This window comes from Melanostigma gelatinosum (assembly GCF_949748355.1).
Source record: "Melanostigma gelatinosum genome assembly, chromosome: 11".
NCBI classification, from domain to species: domain Eukaryota; kingdom Metazoa; phylum Chordata; class Actinopteri; order Perciformes; family Zoarcidae; genus Melanostigma; species Melanostigma gelatinosum.
In genome coordinates, this window is record NC_136644.1 from 5,856,018 (window position 1) to 5,877,915 (window position 21,898).

A 21,898-nucleotide genomic window follows, 5' to 3' on the forward strand; every position below is an offset into this window, starting at 1 on the left:
CCCAAACAACGTAATTTATATTTTGTAAAGTGACACACCCTTACAAATACCCACCGTTGTGTTGTGTGGCGTGATGTAAGCCCGCTCCCAAATACATCAACAAAGTGTTTGTCAAATCTGGTACATGACGTACTAACTCAACATTATAACGTTACATAACTCAGGGGTCATGAGTCTGACGTAACACAATTAATAATAATAAAAAAACCCTCACCAGGTTTTGATTCTTCTTTTTAAACAAATATGATTGTCTATCTCAACTGTATATAATATACATCCAGACGCAAAAATAAAAAGAATAAACCATGTGAAAGCAACATTTGCAGAGGCTTATATATTATTTCATGTACTTGAGATGACACAGAAGAAACGTAAAATATTACGTAAAATATAAACGTAAAAATAACGTAAAACTATATTTTTTACTCACTGACTGCAGTTTAAAACAAGTGTAATGCAGATAGCAGTCATTACATCATTGTTGTGTTGGATTACACATTATACAGGTGGTTTCTTTGTCTGTTCACTCTTTAATCGCTAAACATACTTAGATACATCAAAAATATTTTCTCTTTTAATTATCTACGAACTGTAGTGTTTTGAGGGTAAATGCAAAACAATAGGCCATATCTTGCAACTGACTCTAACTTTGATATTAGTCTAATACCTTGCCTTCAGTGAGAAGTCTCTATTCTTCTTCTCTTTTTCTTCTCGACAAATGACTCACCCTCCATTCTTTTCTTTCCCAACACTTAACTTTCCAGTTGTAGCATCGAGTATTGTAAAACACCTGATTTCTGAAAACATAAAATGGAAACGTTACTTCCAGAGATCGACAAAAAACAGAAAAAAACGTACTTTCATTTATTTCCATTTTATTAGAGCAAAACACAAGTATAAATATTTGCATAAAAACACATAATGCTCTAATTACAGCTAGGCTTAACGTGTGGCACAAGTAAAGCTGCGCCGCTTCTGTGATGCATTTGTGTTGTGGTGTTTCCACAATACAAGCATGTACAGACAGACCGAGAGGGCTGCAGCCTGTCAATACAGATGCAATCACAGGTTTTATCTCACTAATATGGTAACATGGGGATGTGGTCGATTTTCCATCAGCTGTGTGGTTCAGAAATTGTTGGCATCAGTGGAAAAAAAGAAGAACCTTCCTTTTAAGATGAATCAACTGTTCCAGATAAATAAATCGACACTCACACACGGACACATTCAACACGATATGCAGTATGTTCGTCTTTAGAGCTGATATGATTCGTGATTAGATGAGTGAGGGGACAACTTTGGTACAACTTTGAGGTACTAATACTTTAACTTACATATTTCCATTTCATGCACTTTCTAATTCTACTCATTTTGGAGGCGCATATTGTAGTCTTTACTCCATTACATTTATTTGACAGCTTTAGTTGCTAGTTACTTTTCAGTTTCCGATCATTAACACAAAATGTAAAATCAACCAATAAATATATATTAGTTTATCTTCATCTACCCAGCACTATATAGCATACTGTTTTTAAAATTAGCCCCACCTTTACCAGGTGTGACATTACAGTAGTGTAGCCTAAACATAAATGCATTACTAATTATAGAATATATATTGTTCTGAAATGATTCTGCATAATTTGTAGACGACCTTTACTTTTGGGAGGCTATTTTAACTTGATGCTTTGGACTTTTACGAGCAGAGCATTTCTACACTGTTATTACTGCTTTTACTACTCTTCCTAAACCAAACTGCACAGTGAACACCAAAATAACATTTGGGAAGATTAGCCTTTAAACTTACGTCTTCCTTTCATGTTTTCACAAAAACACACCCCAACGACAGTCAGTACGGACATCATCAGCCTACTTCATCTGCTTTTGTTGTTGTTTTCATTACTTCCTGTTCCAAGTGTGGCATCACAATGTCACGTGACACCACTGTTGATGCATTGGATGTATTACAGGAACATCCATGCTCCAGACACACAAGTTGTGGCTTTTTATTTAAATACTTTGATTAGATTGTAAGTACAATTTTATCCCAGTCGGTTAAAATGATGTGACATTATGAGATAATAAGTAGGTCATTTTTTTTCTTGTCTTTATTTTAAGTATCTCATAATTTTGACATTAAAAAAATATGATTTTGAACAGATTTTCTTTGTCAGTCTATCATAATATTGACATACCCAGAGCATTTATATTTTTAGCATTCATCTCAGTTTTCATTCCTATATTCAATATCTATATTTCTTTACTGGCAGAGATCAGATATATCTTTGTGGGTTCATATTTAATGTTTTGATTTTAAATTGTTTGATGACTTAACATCTTGAACTATACTAACCTTCATAAGTACAACAAGGCATGTATTTGTGATTAAAATGTCTCCTGACCCTAGTGAGTGCACAACAGACGCTCACATGGCATGCGATGCTAAACATTAACCATAAAATCTGCTTTATCTTTCACAGTCTGTTTATTGAATGATGCACTGTTTACAAAAGAAGCTCTCCAAGGCCGCGTGACAGTGACGAGTGACACAACACAATATAACAAGAAAAAGCTCTTATTTGTAACTAACAAACCTAACTGTGGGGTCAAGACTTTGTTTTGCTGATCATACACTTCGACTTACTGTAGGCGGAATCAATAATTGGAGCCATCAGTGTACAAAGGGTACTTTTTCCTTTTAGTCATGTGTACACCGACACAAATACAATTACACAACTCCTCTCAGAAGTTGTTGGGAGCACAACTGTGCTTTTCAGTTTACTTGCCTGTTGAGGTTGTCTTTTGTTCATATCGTCTGGAGAAACCATAATTCAGCAACAAGCAGGAGATGCAACATGACTTTGTTTGGGCTGTCGTTTTTTGTTCTGGCTTTATGCTACTTCTCCACTGTCTATAGCAGGCCGACAGGTAAGTTCAGTTATTCTAAATACGTCAATATTTGTGTTATCTTGACTTATAATCTTCATTCGGCTACATAGTTTATTTTTTGGTACGCTGACAAGGAGTATTTACTTTCTAAACGACCTGTCATGTTGTGGTTCACTAATTCCCTGAAATCTGTAATCTTTTATTCAAGAAAGCACCTTTTTTTAAATGCTTACCCTTCTTTTGAATTTTGTGAATATAAATGAACCAACCATTATACAGATTCACTCAACACACACACACATATTAACAAATGTCTATATCCACTCCGTATAAATACCAAATCATATAAAAAAATATATTTCTACACTGCTCCTTTTAGTCTGCAAAACTTCTCCTTGTGAGTCCGTGACTTGTCGTAAGTCGGTTTAGTTTATACAACAGTTAGCCCGTTGCAATGGCGACGGTACAGGTTCAAAAATGTCCACCTCTCTGACCATCCTGCTACTTTGATTTGGATGAGGATGTCCTTTCTGCTCTATTTCTATGCTTATGTCCTTCTGAGACTGTGACAAGGGTCGTTTTATGCCAAACCAAAATGTTTTCCGAACCTGAACTCAAACTTATTTCCAATCGAATCGTGATCTTTCCCTAAACCTAACGACGTCGGTTTGAACCTTAAACAAACATCAGAGTTCATTCACTGCAATCTTCTTACTCCACTACTTTTGTTCCTCATTTGCATTGTTGTCAGGTGCCCACCTGCGTAACATGGACAGCTTCATCCGAGCCGTGGAGCAGGTGGAAGACTCCAACCCTGGTCTGTCCCCCCTGGCTCTAGTCCGGGCCCTGAGGAGGACCGCAGGCCACGATGACGAAATGACCATCCATTTTTTGGGAGTCTCGTATAATCTCAGTGATGCTGAGGTCTTGGAGACAGACATTCTCAATGCCTCATCCTTTAGCTTCTTTGACAAGGCCATCCACCACATCGTGACAGATTACGGAGAGGAACGAGGGGTGGTTCTCGCTCCAGATGGCACCACGGTAGCCCTTGCACCCTTACTGCTAGGAATCGAATCTGGATTGAAAGCCAAAATAGAGGGGACGCCCGCTGTTGGGATCTTCCCTCTCACTTTAGGCAGGACCCTGGGCTTGTCCTTCCTCAGCCTCAAGGACTTCCCGCCATCTTTTCGCCTGGGGCCTAAAGGGTGCTGGGACAACACGGACCGCCCTAAGTTGTTCAAGCTGTATCGGCCTGCCACACTGGCCACTGATGCTATTATTAATGGGGGCATGGACGGAGCTATACTGGGCATGGACCTCAGCAACCTGCCTGCATCAGAGGAGCCGCAGGCCCTCAGTGAAGTTTTGAAAGGATACTATAGTTTTATTCTGCGTGAGGGGCAGGGTCTCGATGCTGTGACCAGCCACGTCAGCCCGAGGCGAAGGGAGATCTCTCGATCCATTCTGGAGCCACTCGATCTCCACAGCCAGGTGATGGAGACACTAACATTCGTCTGGAAGTTGGAGAAGACAGAATGGTTTGCTCTGGACACGGCTGTGGGGAAGGCGGTGAAGGATGGACTACAGGCATTTGTACACAAGTACTGGGGTGAGCTATGAAATGATCAAAAAAGATGAGGTTAGGTTGAGGTTAGACTCTAGAGTCGACTCTTGGATCCCTAGTTTTGAGTGTTAAATATAAGCTTGTGGGTATGACGGCCAAATCTGTAGTGGTTTTAGTATCCTAACCCTCATCCTCTCTCCTCCTCTCGCCAGATTGCCCTCAAATCATCCCTCGCTGTCAGTGGGGGGCAAAAGCCTACCAGGGTACACCTATCCCACTGTCACTGCCCCTTCAATTCCTCTATGTTCACCACACCTATCAGCCATCCTCGCCCTGTTTATCTTTCCCAAACTGCTCTCGCGACATGAGAGCCATGCAGCGTTTCCACCAGGAAGATCGTGGTTGGGCCGACATAGGATACAGGTAACCAACCCTGACATCTTGGAAGTACTCTTATTTTTTTTGCTGAGAGTTAGATTAGAGGATTGATACCTCTTGAGACGGGCAGTGATTAGCCGAGCTTAGCACAAAGACTATAAACTGTGGAAAACAGCAGGCCTGGCTCAATCCAAAGATTAAACATCAGCCTAACAGCCCACCTAGTAATTAACACGTTGTATCTTGTTTGTTTAATCTGTACACAAACAAAGACAGATTGTGGTTTTACAGGGATTTCTTAAAGATATTGTTTCTGTACAATATGTTACTCCCTTTGAAACCACAAAGTGTTGCTGTGGTACGGATTAAACGAATGAGATATAATTTGGTAATTGGGGAGCTTTAGAAGTGCTGGTATCGTAGATTTGACATTTTTTACAAGCAGGATAACTGTTTCCCTCTGCTTCCAGTCTTTATGCTAGGCTAGTCTAATCACCTCCTGTCTCCAGCGCCATCATTTATGCACAGACATATGAGCGTATTGATGAACTGGGAATGGAAAATCTAAATTGGAACTATTCCTTTAAGTACAGTGAAAGTACTTCCATTTATTACTTCCAATGCATTTTTCCAGGAATGCTGCTGTTTTCATGTATGTTATGCACATATCACAAAATATCTGGCACTATTTGCATCTCAACATCAACCAACGTTTGCGTCTTTGTGGCCCGCAGCTTTGTGGTCGGCTCTGATGGCTACGTCTATGAAGGCAGAGGTTGGAAACACCTCGGCAGCCACACCAGAGGGCACAATTCCATCGGGTACGGCGTGTCAATCATCGGTAACTACACTGCCACCCTGCCGTCTCGCCATACCATGGACCTGCTGCGCCATCGTCTAGTCCAATGTGCAGTAGATGGAGGATGGTTGGCTGCCAACTTCACCATCCACGGCCACAGGCAGGCGGTGAACTACACCTCCTGCCCCGGAGACGCCCTCTTCTCAGAAATAAGAGGCTGGGAACACTTTGGGGAATGACCGGACCCCCACTGCCAGTTTGATATTCTCAAACATCATTAGTGGCTCGTCAGGGTGGTAACTGCCACCGCTGTGGCTTTTTATTTTTCTTAATTTTCTTTCAACGAGTTTCGTTGTATGAAAGGGCTCTTGGATGACTCTGGACTAGTTTAATTTTGTATTTGTATGTAGATGCCATTCATATCCACCTCTCTCAAGTACAGAATAAAATAAATGTTACTTTAAATGGCCAACCAAATGGATCTGTCTGGTTATCCGTACATGTGGGGCAACCATGGGTTCAATACTGAGACTCTTTAGAGCTCATTCAGGTTTGGGTCCCCTGAAAGGACCGTACAACGAACGATATCGTTGTACACTGTATCTTGGATCCATAACCAGGATGTCATGTGCAGTGAACCGTCTTGACTGTTTAATATCTTTGATATCTATTCGCCTTTTTGGCAGATGTTCAAATATGAAACTTTGAATTTTTGAATCAGGGTAAGCTGTATGATGGAGTTTTATTGGGCAAATAAAGCATCAAGATGATTTTATTTTATTTGTAGTTATGCAGGTAGTTGTTGAGCGTGTAGTAATTGCTAACCTTCAACTTATCAATACAACAATAATGTCCCAAGTCAGTGGGAAAGAGTTAAAAAAATAATTGAAAAAAACATACAGACTTTTAAGAATCTCAGTCCTACTTTACAATCATCTAATTTCTAATCTCACGATTTTACAGGAAACGGACTCTTCAAAAACAGAAGAATAAAGAGACTGGCCAACTGTAATAATTGTAATACACGCAATGTTTATTTGCATCAAGTCTTCCACTGTCATTGCAAGGTGCATCTAAGACAGCTGGAACCAGCACACACAGATCTATTCTACATGTCTGACATTACATTACACATTACATTCACAGTCAAGTAATTGACTTTTCCTCAAAGGTGTCTGCAGCTTCATAAGGTAAAAGCCTTTTCATTTAAGCATACAATGAAGTATTTCTGTGCTGAACAACACCACCATTACTTGCTAAAGGCTAAAGGATTTTTTTGCACTTTCACGTGACCCACTTTTCCTCACACGCGGACTCTAAATGACCCGACCCGTGCTGCTGAACTCAGACTGTTTACTGTGCAGAGGTCATCGTACAATGGGAAGATGCAGCAGACGAAGAACAGGAATAAAATAAAGTATACTATAGACAAGCAGCCAAAGCTTCACCGTGAGGATGCTGAGACAGAGAAGTCATGATTCATAAATTACTGTGTAGACTGTGATTTTTAACCCATATTTCAGACATGCATGGTGAGCCTTTACAGTCGGTTATCAGGACATCAGCGCCATCTGCCGGTTCCCGGTGGTTAGGTTGTTATTATGTTTAGACGCAAATTAAAAAACAATCACTGTTAGACAAAACAAAAATGAAACGAATTAGACTATTCAACACCAGAATTATTTATGTGGCATTGTAAAAAGGCTATGCAAGAACATACCATTATATAGACCTGTAAAATCTTTCAGGCTGCATTTGACCCATCCCTGTGCTGGGGGTGCGTGAACCCGGTCGGGATGTAGAAGTTTGATCGAGATGCTATTACGGCAGCAAAAGCTTTGACAAAAGACATAAAGAACATTTTGAAATACCAGTAATAAATTATTGTGATAATGATATACATTTTTTAAACAAAGTAATAAAACATTTGGCTGAGGTATTTGGAATAAACATGAAATATCATTGCTCTTATCACCCACAGTCAGCAGGGCTGATTGAAAGAACTAATGGTACAATTAACTCAAAATTAAGAAAATACAGCAGAATAATGTATAAGAATATGAATACGCATTGTAAAAAGGTGAATCAATTGTCCGCAACAAAATAGTGGGACTGATAACTCTTAATCTTGGGGCACCTGTTCCCTCTGGGTGAGTGTGGAAGAACAGGGATTTGAAGCCTCTGGGGCCATTTGTCTGACCAGTGCAGATACTAACACGCTCAGAGGGGTTAGTGGTGTCTGTAAGAAACAAAAGGGCTCAGTGGTACAACTAACATCGCGGAAATTGATACATTTAATAATAATAGTAATTAGTCCAATATTATAGCGGGACGTTGGAGGGATAAAATTGACAAATAACAAATGCAACCAAACGAACATTACACGCTGGGAACAATTCTGTTCTGCCTGACACCAGAAATTGACCAAACAGGTTTCAGATGTGCCGTACAGTTGTTTTCTCCTCCTCAAATTGTCTAGTAGCGACAATTGTATCACTCTACACCAGGGATTCCCAAAGTGTAGCACCCCTTTCATCCTGTGGATGAAAACACAACAGGAAAAGACTACTCTGATGATGTCGTTGCCAGAGCGCAGTGGTACAAAAACAATGGAGGCTTTTGAAACCTGGAGCTGTGTCTCCTGCAAATAATCACTCTGTCATTTCTAAACTTTGTAATGAGTCACACCCTGTATTGTCATGTCTCCCCTCTGGTTTTATTGTTTAATTCCGTCTACAACTACAGAAAATAATCTTCCTGTTCACTGCTTGTTGGAAACTTTGCTTTGGCATGTATTAAAGAAAGACTTGAGCAACTTTGAATTAATGGAGGATATCTGTTTCAACCTTTTTGATGCACATAACTGATCCGATCAGAAGACATTTACAGAGGCGCCGTAAAGTCTGGGGGGCGTTGCAGTTTAATCGAGTCCTGCACAGGAAGGAAACACCCGTTCAGTGAGCTTGACTGCACATCATGAGGACATGAAAATGAAAGAGGAAAGACAAAAACAAGTTCAGTGACATATCATTCTGAAAGGGAATAACGACACAATTCATTTGACTAATGTTCAGGGCAAAAGACTGAATGTTGCCTCAGCAGATTTAAGTAACCTGCAAAATATGAATCTATTAAATTCTAGAAAGGAATAAAAATTAAACTGAAGTAGACAGAGCTGTCATAAATACGGCCATAGATCCTGCACGGTTGCACAAAGGAGTGAACAGAAGGACACCGGGTCGCATCTCTCAAGGACACAATAGAAGAGGAAACAGGTCGGTGTTTGTGTTATTTCACTGTTAACTTTCAGCTTTCAATTGCTGAGATCACCTGACGTATTCCTATTTTAACACAAGTCTAGACTGCATTTGTCTTTTCTTCTTTTTCAAATTTAATTTAATTAATTTGTTGTAGCTCCTTTAAAGCGTCATTTTTTTTGCTGTTTTTCTTTTACTCTTATCTTCCCATGTTTTTGTTTCTTTGGGACAACATTTTTTGAAATTGGTCCAGTATTGAGTCAGCTCGATAACGTAAAGTAACATTGGTCTCTACGGCTGTGAGATGAGTGCGCACGGGCCGTCTACAAAGTGCAACCCGGAAAAGAGACGCGACTAAAATATTTAAAAGCTCCACTGTTATGAAGTGAGGTGCCTCCAAAATAATAGTCTGCTGTTGGTTGCAACACTTACTTGGAAAAATGTGCTTTTGAATCATTTTGGCGGATGTTTATTATGAGGATATATATTTAGTAACTTAACTGTCGTGTCACCAAAATCACTTCACGCTTCAATGGTCTCCGCACACTAAGTTTGGAAGAAAGGTGTGTTCATGTCTCAAATAGATTCATCTGTTGCATCAGCCCCCGAAGTATGAGGTGATAACAGTGCTGAATATATTTCACAATAACAATTCCCCAAAGTTATGCCAAAGCACGTTCTTCCTAAATACGTGTTGGAGTACAAACATCATGGTTAACTGGATTAGCGAAGTGTTTCTGGTATTTAAACTGTATTGCAGTGAAGTTATTCATCTTATGATGCCACTTCCGGTTCTTACTCAATTGTATTTGTCTTTCAAGAGCGTTGTAATAATGAATGGTATTTGGCTGATTTGAAACTGCAGCAATGTATGCATTAAACCCAATTGAAAAGTGTAATTAAAGATCACTTATTGGGTTGTTGTATTTGATTATTAGAAAGTCACCAATATTTCAAGATCATTTTTCCAATGTGACCCGAATGGATGTGAAAAGGACCATTTTTGAAGAATTTCAAAAATGGTCATGTTTTGAAAATCAACAATATTTATACAATTTTTAGAATATTTTTGCACAGAAATACATCTTCAGAAAAGTTGTTTCACCGAAAAATGGCCACTAGAGGGCGAAAGACTTGAACTGATGGGGCTAAATTGCCCCGGTGTGATTGATCCTGTGAGCGGCTGTGAGAACAGCCCCCTGTAGATAACCTGTGTGACAAATGGCTGAAAAGAGAACATTTATATTCACTGTAGTCCTGTGTACTTAACTGCGGTGCTGTTGAAGCAGCTTCTGTATTTAGAACATTTACTCAATGAAGATGCTGCACTACATTCATTCCTTCCTTTCTTTCCTTACAGAAGGGCTGAAGAAGGAGGGCTCATCAGTCAAGAATAGACTTTCAGATTCAGGTTCAAGTGGACTATCCGAGGAGAAAATGGAAACTCGTAAGAGCTTGTGTTGTTTTACTCTTCTGCTGAAGAAAACTTGATTTTCAACTGTGAATAACCCGGCCTTCCCTTTAAGAAGAAACAGCAGGAAACAAGGAAATGTTTATGTTTCTTATCACTTTATTGTGAATTCTTGCCATATTTTCAAACTCTGCTCTCTATCATTGTATTTGTGTAATAGTCAAACATAATGAACATGTTTGTTTATTTTTGTACATGCATGGTGCTTTTGTAGTTAGATGAGTTTTCAAAAAAATATATATATCATTGTATATATATGTTGCAGTGCTATTTGTATACTAACCATCTGATTCATGACATACAACGTCTAAAGAGCTTGTTGGAAACAATTCTGGTTATCCACTTTGACATAAGTAGCAGCAAAGTCCCTGATAGGTGTGTTGATGCAAAGTAATCTAATAAACTGAACAAACGTCTCCCAGGTTATGGTGACATCAGGAGGGTGGCGGCTGGTGGTGCCTCAAAGGAAACAGCTAAGCAGGACAACCTGACATACTCGGGTAAATGCTGCAGTAGAGAAACACAGGAGGTGAACTGATGTGATGGTGTTAGAAATAATCATGAAACTTCCATCTACAGTAAACATACATCCATATCGACAGGATAACTGTACGTCAATATATTGACAGGAAGATACCGTTTGTTATCATCCTATTCTCTGTTTGATTTCTCTCTAAAGGTGAGAGGGCATCATGCACCATGGCAGAGACGGATTTGGGCAGAATGGAAAAGTACAGGTCTATGATCGCCACAGTGGGAAAAAAGTATGGAATCGCTCCAGGTCTCATTGCTGCCATCATCTCCAGAGAGTCCAGGGCTGGAAATGCATTAAAAGATGGCTGGGGAGACTACGACAGAGGCAGAGGAGCGTATAATGCCTGGGGACTGATGCAGGTTGCAAAATATTCTTCTGCTTTCCTCACATACTCTTAATAGAGTTACAACAGTGTTCATTTAATTACCATTTCCCTAGGTTGATGTCAATCCAAATGGAGGCAGACGCACAGCACGTGGTGGTTGGGACAGTGAGGAACATCTCTGCCAAGCCACTGAGATCTTGGTTGGTTTTATCAAACGCATCCGCGACAAATTTCCAAACTGGAGCGCGGAGTGGCAGCTGAAAGGTTTGTTTTGCTGATTTAGTAGATTCAAACACGCAGCAGCTCTCGTCACACCTTCTCTTTTGTGTTCGTCTCTGCAGGAGGGATAGCGGCCTACAATATAGGGGATAGAAAGGTCCATTCCTATGGTGAAGTGGATGAAAACACAACAGGTGGAGACTACTCCAATGATGTGGTTGCCAGAGCGCAGTGGTACATTAAAATTAAAAACTATTACTGAAGCTGTCCACAACAGAAATCTCCTGCAAATCATGAGGAAACAAATAAACATTATTTGAAACCAAACCACAAACGATATCTCCATTTATTGCGCTCAGTGTGAACTTCACAGAAAAGCTCTATAGGTCACAGATCGGCAGAGAACACGGACAAATCATGTGGGCATAAACTCAATCATCTTCAGTCGTGACATTCATTCTTTTGTTAGGAATCACATGATGACATTTGTCCATTTTTGCTCACGACACGATGTTAATGGTGTTTTTCCTGCCGGTTATTCAAAAAAGGCTGCAGATGTTGCCTCTGCTGCGTGTGTCCGAGTCAGCGGTATGTGCAGTGCTGCTCCTGGTGCTGCCGGAGGTCCACTTTTAGCTGGAAGCCGTATCGGCAGCGAGGACAGCGGTAGGGCCGGTCGTCTCTGTGTTTGCGGCTGTGGGTGATGAGGTTGGAGCTCTGGCTGAATGCCTTCCCACATATCTGACACACATGGGGCTTCTCGCCTGACACACACAAACACAGCACAAGTCATTCGAAGGCGCAGGACGCTCAAACCGTGTAGATTAAACACTGCTCTGACGTGGTGAAAGTTTTTCCAGTTGGTCACCTTGCACAATTTCTGACAGCGGCACGTATACACATTGCATACATTACCTCATTTCATTCCATCGCTTGTTTGGTCCAACTTAGCTTAGCTTAGCATAAAGGCTAGAAACAGGGGGAACAGCTAGCCTGGCCCTGTACAAAGGCAGCCAAATCCAACCTGCTCTACCGGCAGAATATGTTACGTCTCAATAGTTCAATCAAAATAAAGACTTAACGGCAAGTTATGTTCTGGACTACTTCTTGGCCGGGTGAAGTGACAAGACAACAAAGAGTCCAGAACATAACGCCTCTACACTTTGGTTTGTCGTGCAGATTCAACAGGAATTAAACCGGACACAGATGTATACCTTCATGGCTGTAGTGTTCCTATGCTCAGGCAGCAAGTACTGTCTGTGCACATGAACAGTGTTGTCATAAATATGTTTTTGCACAGGTAAGAGTACTACAAAGGGACTGTTGTGGTGACTAAATACTAGGGGTGGGAATCGCCAGAGATCTCGCGATACGATATTATCGCGATACTTCGATATTATCACGATACTTCGATATTATCAAGATACTGCGATATTATCATGATACTGCGATATTCTGAGTATTGTGATAACATATATTGCGATTTATTACTTTTTTCAACTTCAAATTATGTCCCCAAAGGAAAACTGTGTCAACAACATGTTTTATCTGAGTTCTTTCTCTGATGTCTCCATCTTTGTTTCGACCAACTTCCTACCAATCACGCATGCAGACCCGGCACCTCTGCTGACCTCACCAGAAAACAACTCAGCACCATCTAGTGGACTGAAAAAGCAATTGATTTATTTTTTAGATTTTTTTAATTTCAATTTTTTTTAAATAGTTTATATCATAAGATACTTGGCGTCCGTGTATCGATATAATATCGCCACGCAAAATATCGCGATGCTATGCTGTATCGATTTTCCCCCCCACCCCTACTAAATACATTATAAACACTATAAACATGTTTGGGCCTCAGATACTACTGTGAGTTTGAGTTTGCATGCAAGGAAGGGATATGTGTAGGTCCTGGAAGCATTAGCGATAACAAACATAAGGGATGTATGGGAAAGGGCAACTGCGGTTTAGTTTGATAATGTCACATCATGTCAGCATATTGAAAACAGCCAATGAACCCACCGGTGTGTATGAAAGTGTGTTTCTTCATGTCAGACTTCTGGTGGAACCTTTTGCCACAGTACTGGCAGGGGTAGGGCCGCGTGTCTGAGTGTATGAGCAGATGAGTGGAGAGGGTGGAGGAGCGCTTGAACACCTTCCCACACACGGTACAGCCAAACGTCCTCTCCTGGAACAACAGGCGCTGTGGTTATGGAGTCACAAGTGTTTAGCCTCATCTGGGCATAAAAGTGATTATTTCAGAGTGAGGCAGGAAGATACGGGAACAGAAACGTGTCGCCGAACCTTGCCCCTGCATGGTGACCGCTCAGTATCTGTCCTGCTGGGCTTGATGTGTGCCGGTGCTCTGCCCCCATGGTTCTTGCATATGTGAGTCTTCAAACTCGACAAGCATGAAAATATCTGCAAAGACAAATAAATTCATGTGGGAAACTAGTTAAATGTGTTTAAAAGTTGACATTTCATGGCACTTTTGACTTTATACTGCCCATCCCCCCCCCCCCCGTTTCTTCAGCTTCAAGTTTAGTTTAAAGTAGGTCTGTGTCTTAATCCTTCAGAGTTATCGTTGGTCTGTGAAGTAATCTGTAATGTAGGAGTGCCGTACTTTGCTACAGAGTGGACACTCCTGCCTCGGAGCACCGATCTTCGAGCAGCCGCTGCTCCTGGTCTTCCTCAGGATGTAAGGGTGCTGTGTCAAGTCTTCCAGTTTGTCTGGATATCCTGAGATCACATGAGGTCTGGACCATGACACTGGTGTGTGAGGGCGAGACTCGACTTTCTCCACATGGCTAAAAGTATTTGTGATGACAGGACTGCAAGGCTCAGCAGATCTACAGTCTGAGTACAAAGACAAACAGGTTGAATGGCTGCTATTCATGCAACACTCTGGAACTTTGGATTGATACACTTTTGAATATATATAAATAAAATTCTGTGCTTACTATAAATACGTTAGCTTTTTTGAAGTTATCTAGGAAATGTTTTGTGAATTTTCTGTGATGTCATGCTTGTGATAAAAACAAACAAACAAGAAATAGCTCGTCACCCACCATAATATTTGAGGCTGAATGGCTGAATGTGCTCCCTTCCATCAGACTGGCTGGCAGCAGGAGGATCCTGCTCCAGTAATGTGATGGGCACTGCGTTATTATCTGGTCTTTCTGTGGAGTACTCCAGGGAAGTATACCGGGGCCCTGTCTTTTTCCCAAGGTGGTGCAGCCCCCCTCGCTTCACCAAGAAAGAACGAGGCATCACTCAATCGGTCGGAAGAACTGCTCAACACCCAGAGATAAAAGAGATCTAGAGGTTTAAAACAATTAAAAGTAATGTCAGTGTTGGTGATGACATGCAAATGTAAAGTTAGGTTTCATTTATTATTCATACAGTTTGGCACTGCCTGTTTTGTCACACAGACCAGATAAATACATTTACATTTTCCCGATCTAAATCTTACTGATGGCAGCAGAACTATATATTCAAAAGTTTGTTTCCTGCTGGAATTAAACAATATATTAAACAACAGTTAAAGAAGATACCCTAAAATATGTAACTCACTGAAGCATCAGGCCCTTTATTTAGTGACGTTAAAGTTAGCCTTCTTGTCTCAATCGTTTTTTGTGCCTCTGCAGCTTTACACATCTGGATTTAAGCAGTTTTTTCTCCTTGCAGATCTTCTCTAGCTCTCAAACTGGAGGCTGAACTGTGATCTTGCGCAGATGTTTTCACACAGGGGCGCTCTAGACACAGTTTTCTTCATGGACCTCTCTTGTGTGTTTTGGTCTGATCAGTGCTCCCTACGCTTCGCCAGTTTACCAGCCCCTGAAGCGGATTTGTCACATGCAGTGGCTCACTTGACAGTAAAGGCCTCATTACTGAGATGTTTCTCCCATCTGTGGAGCTTCTGTTAAGCTACATTCACACTGCGAGTGAAGCGACCCAAATCTGACTGAAACATTTCAACCTAAATTTACCACAAACCTGGCCTGTGACAAGATGACACCAACAGTCATATCAGAATTGCAAATATATAACTTAACTCTTATGCGGAACACTCTTATAAATAAAAATAAAATAACACCAGCCGGCTCTGTGAAGAGGACCCACTCAATATGTAATTATAAACGGCTTATTTTAAGGTTACAAAAACACAACCATTCTGATTTTCAGGAGATTATACACCAAAGGACACATTCTTATTAATAGTATTCGTTTAAACTAGTTTAAAAACAACTTTACATACATTTAGTTTGTTTGTCAGTGGTGCCCAACCTAGGGTGCAGGCCCCTTCAAAGGGTCATGTGGTAAATCTGAGGGGTCGTGATATAAATAATGGGGGAGGAAAAACGAAAAATAAAGCTTTTCCACACAAATCTGTATCAATATTTTGGACTGTTCGCTGATCTTTGTTTTCGTTGTCTTTACATATTTAGCACATTATAATGTGTAATATACATAGGCCTGAAATACACCAATGGGCAGTGCCCTGGAAGTAGTGGGACTATGGTTCCCAAGTCAAGACCCCACAAAATTTTGTTTGTACATGTATATATATATACACACACAACATACATGTAGTCAAATTCAGTCAAATTCAGCCTGTGAAACTATAAAATGTGAAGAAATGGAAACGTTCTGTAATGTGTGAGTTGAAAATACACAGCTTCCTTTGAGCTTGAACCGTGTTAGAGAAAGCTCGTGAAAACAATTGTGTTTATGTTCTCCGATATTAAAAAATGATAACTTGACTGGAACTACATTTTGAATTACCTCGTTAAAAGGTATATGTGCTTATTTTTGCTGAACTGAAACAACTAAGAGAAAGATCCACATGGCCCCATCATGGAGATAATTACATAACAAGGTGATTATCTTCTGAATCTTTTGAAATAATTCAACAGTTTGTTTTAGCCTAATGTTTGTCCGACAGTAAACGTCTAAGTTAAGATCAAGAAAAAAATATATACAATGGTCAGAGTCCAAAATTTTTTTTTTTCTGTTGTTAAATGTAAAAAGAAATTTAAAAAAATCAACATTAACAAACCAAAACTGTTGTGACTTTCATTTAATCTGAAATATGAAGATAGTTTTCAGAAATAAATATGCAAATACTCACCAGATTTTTAAAATCCCACAAGTTCTTCTTAACGTCACAAACTTCACACCAATAATTCAACTGATATTAAAGTCTTATTAGACGAAGTGAAGTCAGTGTCTCACATGTGAGGTCAGTGTTCGCTGAGGTGGATTATAAACCGTCGCTGTTCTCTGCTGGTTGGTGTGATGATGAGAGTTAAAGAGGACGAGGAAGTGTTTCAGCTGTGACACCTTGAAGCCGACAACCACACTGCTTCCTCACACACAAAACCCAAAATGCTGCACACTCACGGCAGCACTAAATCTGTCCAGTTCTACTTTTAAAACTAATTTAAAAAAAAAAACCTTTTGGTGCAAATTGTGGACGGATGTGTCGCGGTGGTGCACAGAACAAACTAACCACGGCATCACGTTGATCGAGAGAAGACAGATGAAGCCGGCGAGAGAGGAAGAAGGTGGTGGACGACGTTGCTGAAAATTCTTCAGAAAATGTTGACACACTACGTTGAAACACTTGTGTTACAAAATAACCATCGAGGTCGGGTTCGAAAGAAGTTGGCTCATGAAAACTAACTGAACAGTGATGAGAAAGAGACACAGCAAGAGGAAATGTGAATAACAGTGTTGAGGTGAAAAACTATTTTTAAAAAAACACGAGTCACATCACTGCACTGACAAGTTCCTCCAGTGTGATGAACATGGGCACAGCAGCTTATTCTGAGTCCCAAATACACTGTCCTGCTGCCGAAAATCTGCTCCTGTTTGAGTAACGTTTGCTGCTAATTACAGTGGCCGGCTGTTTAAGGGAATTACTGCGCCTTTTATAACAAATGCAACTATGATTTTGTTTCAAAAGTCAATGACTTCAGTAGAAAAATATGGGCTGGATAGGGGAGTCGGTAGGCATTGAGAGATGTTTCACTCGGGTGGCAACAGACAATGGTTTAGTGATGACTTCAGTCCAAGAACAGGCAAAGGTATCCAAGGACACTAGTCTAAATATACAGACGCAAGGTGCAAATCACAGATGGAAGTCACTGGGAACAAAAAGGCAGGAACGTTATTGCTGCGTTCTCACTACAAGTGCCGAAAGCGTCACAACAGCCAAGCGTGTGTTGCATCATTGGAGCGCTGGGGCTGTGGTCAAATATAGCAAAAACTCTTATCATGGCTGCCACTTAATACTTCCATTTCACACAGTTACGAACAGTTCGAAACAAGACTATTCAGGTAAAGGATGACAACGATGCGAAGCCAAGTATTCACACTGCCTTCTAAAACTGATCTGAGAACACAAAATGACGCCATGCGAGTGCGGCCCCAGTTCAGGCCAAAGAATGAGGTCAATACACTAAATATGTGTCTGAGACAGTAGAATTCATGCAGTTTGGAATGAATGGAAAATCTCCCATTATGCTAACCTAAACTGCTATTAGCATAGCGTTTTGTAATTTGAGGTATACTGTGTTTACACTTTACATCATTGTCAAACAAGACATGTATTAGCAGCTAGCGTTAGCTTTGTCAGTTAGCTCCGTGAGCTATGCAACAATTAGCTACACCTGGCAGGTACTGGGTCTAACAACTTGTTTGCGCGGTGCAACCTGTTTTAATGTAGTGATGATTCAATCTCAATTTAGCGAAAGACTGAACAAAACCCAAGTTACACTAAGCTAACGTTCAACATTTGAGTGAATATAATCAACCCAGTAATAACCAACAACACCACAATCAGGCTTTTGCAAAGGTGCATTGTCAAAGTTTATTTTGTATCATTCATTAGGATACAGAACACTGAAATGTATTTTTTTCCCCCCCTATCATACTGGAACTTATATAATCTTTACCGTCATTTAATATATTTGATAACATCAGTTGAATTGCAAGACATAAAGAGAGAGATGGTGGGCAGGGTTCCTGGGCACGATGCTGCGGACGTCAAACAGCCGTCACAAACGGCAACATGAATCTGAAAAATTAAACACTGTTTTGCACGCCATTGTCTTATTTCCCGCTTTCATATCAGGGGGAAACGCGTGGACTTTCCAGTTTCAAGATTTGAAGATGATACATCTGGAGCAACACAGTGCGATCTGTTCAGTCCACACATAATGCACTTTACATCACATGGCTGGTGTAATGACGGGCGGCGGTGGCTGACTCGCCGCTGGAACCCTCGTTAAACACGCTTGAAGTCGTTTAGCATAGCGTGTAAACCTACCTACCGTTATGGCACGTTATACGATGTTTAATCTTTATCATCTCATGTAATGCTGTTAGCAGGAGGAACCAAAGTACTGATGGCAATTATAACAAAATAATGTCAACGATGAGAGCTAGTACCATATTCAAAAGTAATTTACAAAACATATCAAAATGTGTCGTCACAGTAGATTTCGTTGTATTTAGCCAGTGGTGAGAACAGAGCACCGTCACTGAACAGCAGTGTACAGATGTGCTAAGGAACCCTGTACAGATGTGTTGTTGAAGGAATCCAGATTGGGGGTTCAGTCCTTCTTACTTAATGCATTTTAATTGTTTAACTGGAATCCAAACTGAAAAGTTACAATCCTTAAGATTCCAGTCGTGGTGAATCTGGCGCCGGCTGAAGCCATTCTGACAGAGTACACCCGCACCGTAAAGAACACAGCCAACAATGTTTTCCGACTCATGGTCCGACGACGCCTTTACATCACCTTTTTTCTTGTCAATCCTTTGAATCCCTCAAGGGAAAGACTCTCTGCTAACAATGAGAGCTACAGCGCAGAAAGGCAAAGTAAATGCATCAAATAGATAAATACGACAGAATGGTCTTCATGGTAGAATTAGAAGGAACTCAACTGAAACCAACGTTCATTTGGTCAGACGATATCCAAAGACTGTGCGGAGACCTCAGTTGCTACACCCACCAATGACCACTAAAAGGCTGTTATTTGCAACATGGTGGGCACACCAACATCCTCTTTAGCTCTTCGATGGCCATCGCCGGAAGATCCAATTTCCTTATTTCTCAGAGGACAGCAATACTTCTCACCATTCCTTCGATTGTGTTGCACAACGGCGGTCGAAATGAAATTGGGCCTTTAGAGAATTTAGACAAAGTCCTACAACATCAGTCCGTAGAATAATGAAGCCCATCACAAAGTCGGGACGGATAATCTTGGAGCTCCGATAACGTCAAGGTGAAGAGCGGACGATAACAAGAAATGATCCCACCTCGAATCCATTCATCCACACCATCTCTCGCTGCTGAAAGTCATGATCAGACACTTTCTCTGTAGCGCAAAAAGCAGATTGCTGCTCTCCATGAGACACCCTGTTTGATACAACTATACACACTCACCAGCTTTCAGCATGACAGTGATACAGCTTTAAATCTCATCCATATACTTTTTGCTCCAGTTCCTTTGTATATTTCATATCTCGTCATACATTTTACACCCTCTTTTTCTCTACACAGAATATATTATTGTCTGATATGTAAAATATTTTCCACCCACACACACTCTCTGTTGGCATCCTTAGGATATGAACCGCTCCCTCCACTTTCATTGGGCCACATGCTGCAGTTTTAGCGGTCAAAAAGTGATATGAGCACATGAACTGGGGATTTCAGATCAGTGCCGTTACCTGGGTTTATTTTGGCGTGTATGGGACTGAGAATTAAAAGGAACTGTTTGACATTTTGGGAACTACACTGAGAGGACTGACACCGCCCTCGTGTCCGTCTGTTAAATACGAAGCTACTGCCAGGAGACGGTTTTCTTAGCTTAGCACAAAGACCGGAAACGAGGGGAAACAGCTAGCCTGGCTACGCCCAAAGGTTAAATCTTGAGCAATAATTAATGAACGTATCCTCATCCAACGGTTCGTATGAAAGCTTACGAAAAGCTATTCCTCATTTTTCCCACATTCTCCTCCGAAATGTCCAGCGTGTAACGAGCTCATTTATTTCAGCTCGTTACATGCACACTGTCTTTTCAATCTAAACTTCGGTCTTCACAGGAAACAAAGATCGTGGTTTGGGTTAAAGTACGGTACCTACACGGTATTGGCGTTGCTAAAGCACAGAAGTTACATGTCAAATAAATAACCGCTGACTTCTGGTTTTCACACGGGGCACGAACAGTGGGGGGGAAAGTTCGGTCTTGTTGGACATGGACCCTGACCTCCGCACTCTTGATACCACGTCACCCGTCCTGGTTCCCGTTTACGTGAACTACATTAAAATGAATTACATTACATACAAATTACAGTGCATTACTATTTTTACAAGCTGTTTCAGCCTCACTTGGTCTCGTATGCCCAATAGCTTATAATGCTAAGCTAATTTTAGCGAACCTAAGGTAGATATTGCATTGTATTTGCAGTTGTAATTGACATTAGACTATTATCCTTTTTTCTACTTGTGCTAATGGAACTTTAGCATGTACCATTATACCACGTGTGGCTACAATGCAGTTACTCCAAGAATTGTGTAAGTTTTACGTGCGGGATTTTTTTTGACTTGTCACAGAAAGTCACTGTGCGTGGCTACGCTACGCTAACTATCTCCTGGCTTCAGCTTCATATCTAACAGACAGACGGCAGAAAGGTCTCGATCTTCTCATGTAATTCTCAGGAGGAAAGCAAATGAATGTCCTGAAATGTCAAACTGTTCCTCTAACGCGCACGTAAACAATGATCATGCTCGGTTCGGAAGAACATTGTTCCCATCTTTGCTGAATGTTGAGAACCTCCAGGGAGGAATCAGGTCAAACATGGAGGTTGCATGTTCACACCACAAAGATTACAACAAAACAAACAACAACAACAGAAAGAAAAACAATCGGAGAAGTAAATCCAAAATCATAGCAGCACATTTCCGTCTCTGAAACACTCGGGTGTCACAGTAATAAACCTGTAACAGACGACTAGTTGGCACAAAGGACGGTGTAGAAAGTTTGGCCTGTCGGTATCTCTACACTCCTATAGTTTCATATAGATATATAAAATATATTAAAAAACATCAAAATAAATTACAACATATAAATAATTGAAAAAAATAAAATAAAAGATTTGGCAACCGAGTTTCTTCCTTCCTCGTTCTCTGGGTTATGGTGAACATGCTTTTTAACATGAACTGTTGCATTAACTCGCTTGGTGTCACACAGTTAGTATGTTAAGTACAATAATGAATGCCATCTTGTGATATGCCTACAGTTTGATGGGTACATATTCCTACACTGCACCTCTCTCTCTTCTCATACTCACGTCCTGTTTTCTTTTAAACACTGAGAGGTAAATGGATGGCTGATATACGTCGTTTCTTGTTTGTGCGTTTCTTCCCAACGAGAACTTAAAAAGGGAAAA

The 21,898-nt window shown here is 40.7% G+C and overlaps 3 protein-coding genes across 5 annotated transcripts; 2 read left to right on the forward strand and 1 right to left on the reverse strand.

Annotated features, from left to right (window-relative positions):
• Positions 1-2,852: 2,852 nt before the first annotated feature.
• Positions 2,853-5,869, forward strand: LOC306784298 (N-acetylmuramoyl-L-alanine amidase-like; the record flags this gene model as incomplete). The annotated part of the gene is made up of 4 exons (XM_079278206.1): positions 2,853-2,925; positions 3,638-4,498; positions 4,666-4,876; positions 5,566-5,869. 4 exons carry the CDS (start codon positions 2,853-2,855, stop codon positions 5,867-5,869), a joined length of 1,449 nt encoding a protein of 482 aa, XP_079134332.1.
• A 2,765-nt stretch (positions 5,870-8,634) lies between these two features.
• Positions 8,635-11,742, forward strand: LOC306784913 (lysozyme g-like). 3 transcript variants are annotated; one of them, XM_079279107.1, is made up of 6 exons: positions 8,635-8,905; positions 10,248-10,334; positions 10,781-10,858; positions 11,038-11,252; positions 11,332-11,482; positions 11,560-11,742. In XM_079279107.1, the coding sequence occupies exons 2-6, from the start codon at positions 10,325-10,327 to the stop codon at positions 11,697-11,699; spliced, it is 594 nt and encodes a 197-aa protein (XP_079135233.1). In that variant the 5' UTR covers positions 8,635-8,905; positions 10,248-10,324; the 3' UTR covers positions 11,700-11,742. The 3 variants fall into 3 exon arrangements, with proteins under 3 accessions (XP_079135233.1, XP_079135234.1, XP_079135235.1); XM_079279108.1 differs by having other exon boundaries at positions 10,251-10,334; XM_079279109.1 differs by lacking the exon at positions 10,781-10,858.
• Positions 11,743-11,836: 94 nt separating this feature from the next.
• LOC306784657 (uncharacterized protein) lies at positions 11,837-16,696 on the reverse strand. Its single transcript, XM_079278718.1, has 6 exons — positions 16,566-16,696; positions 14,503-14,752; positions 14,058-14,290; positions 13,739-13,855; positions 13,457-13,622; positions 11,837-12,198 (listed from the first exon to the last, which is right to left on the reverse strand). Exons 2-6 carry the CDS (start codon positions 14,702-14,704, stop codon positions 12,020-12,022), a joined length of 897 nt encoding a protein of 298 aa, XP_079134844.1. The 5' UTR covers positions 14,705-14,752; positions 16,566-16,696; the 3' UTR covers positions 11,837-12,019.
• Between the last annotated feature and the right edge of the window lie 5,202 nt (positions 16,697-21,898).

Bases quoted from the DNA above. Each gene is read 5' to 3' on its own strand.
- LOC306784913 (XM_079279107.1), top strand. The intron at 10,859-11,037 runs GTAAATGCTGCA...TTCTCTCTAAAG, and splicing joins GGACAACCTGACATACTCGG to GTGAGAGGGCATCATGCACC. The intron at 11,483-11,559 runs GTTTGTTTTGCT...TCGTCTCTGCAG, and splicing joins CGCGGAGTGGCAGCTGAAAG to GAGGGATAGCGGCCTACAAT.
- LOC306784657 (XM_079278718.1), bottom strand. From the start codon at position 14,704: ATGCCTCGTTCTTTCTTGGTGAAGCGAGGGGGGCTGCACCACCTTGGG. The intron at 14,291-14,502 runs GTGGGTGACGAG...CTTTGTACTCAG, and splicing joins ATTCAGCCTCAAATATTATG to ACTGTAGATCTGCTGAGCCT. The intron at 12,199-13,456 runs GTGGGTTCATTG...TGTGTGTGTCAG, and splicing joins ACACACTTTCATACACACCG to GCGAGAAGCCCCATGTGTGT.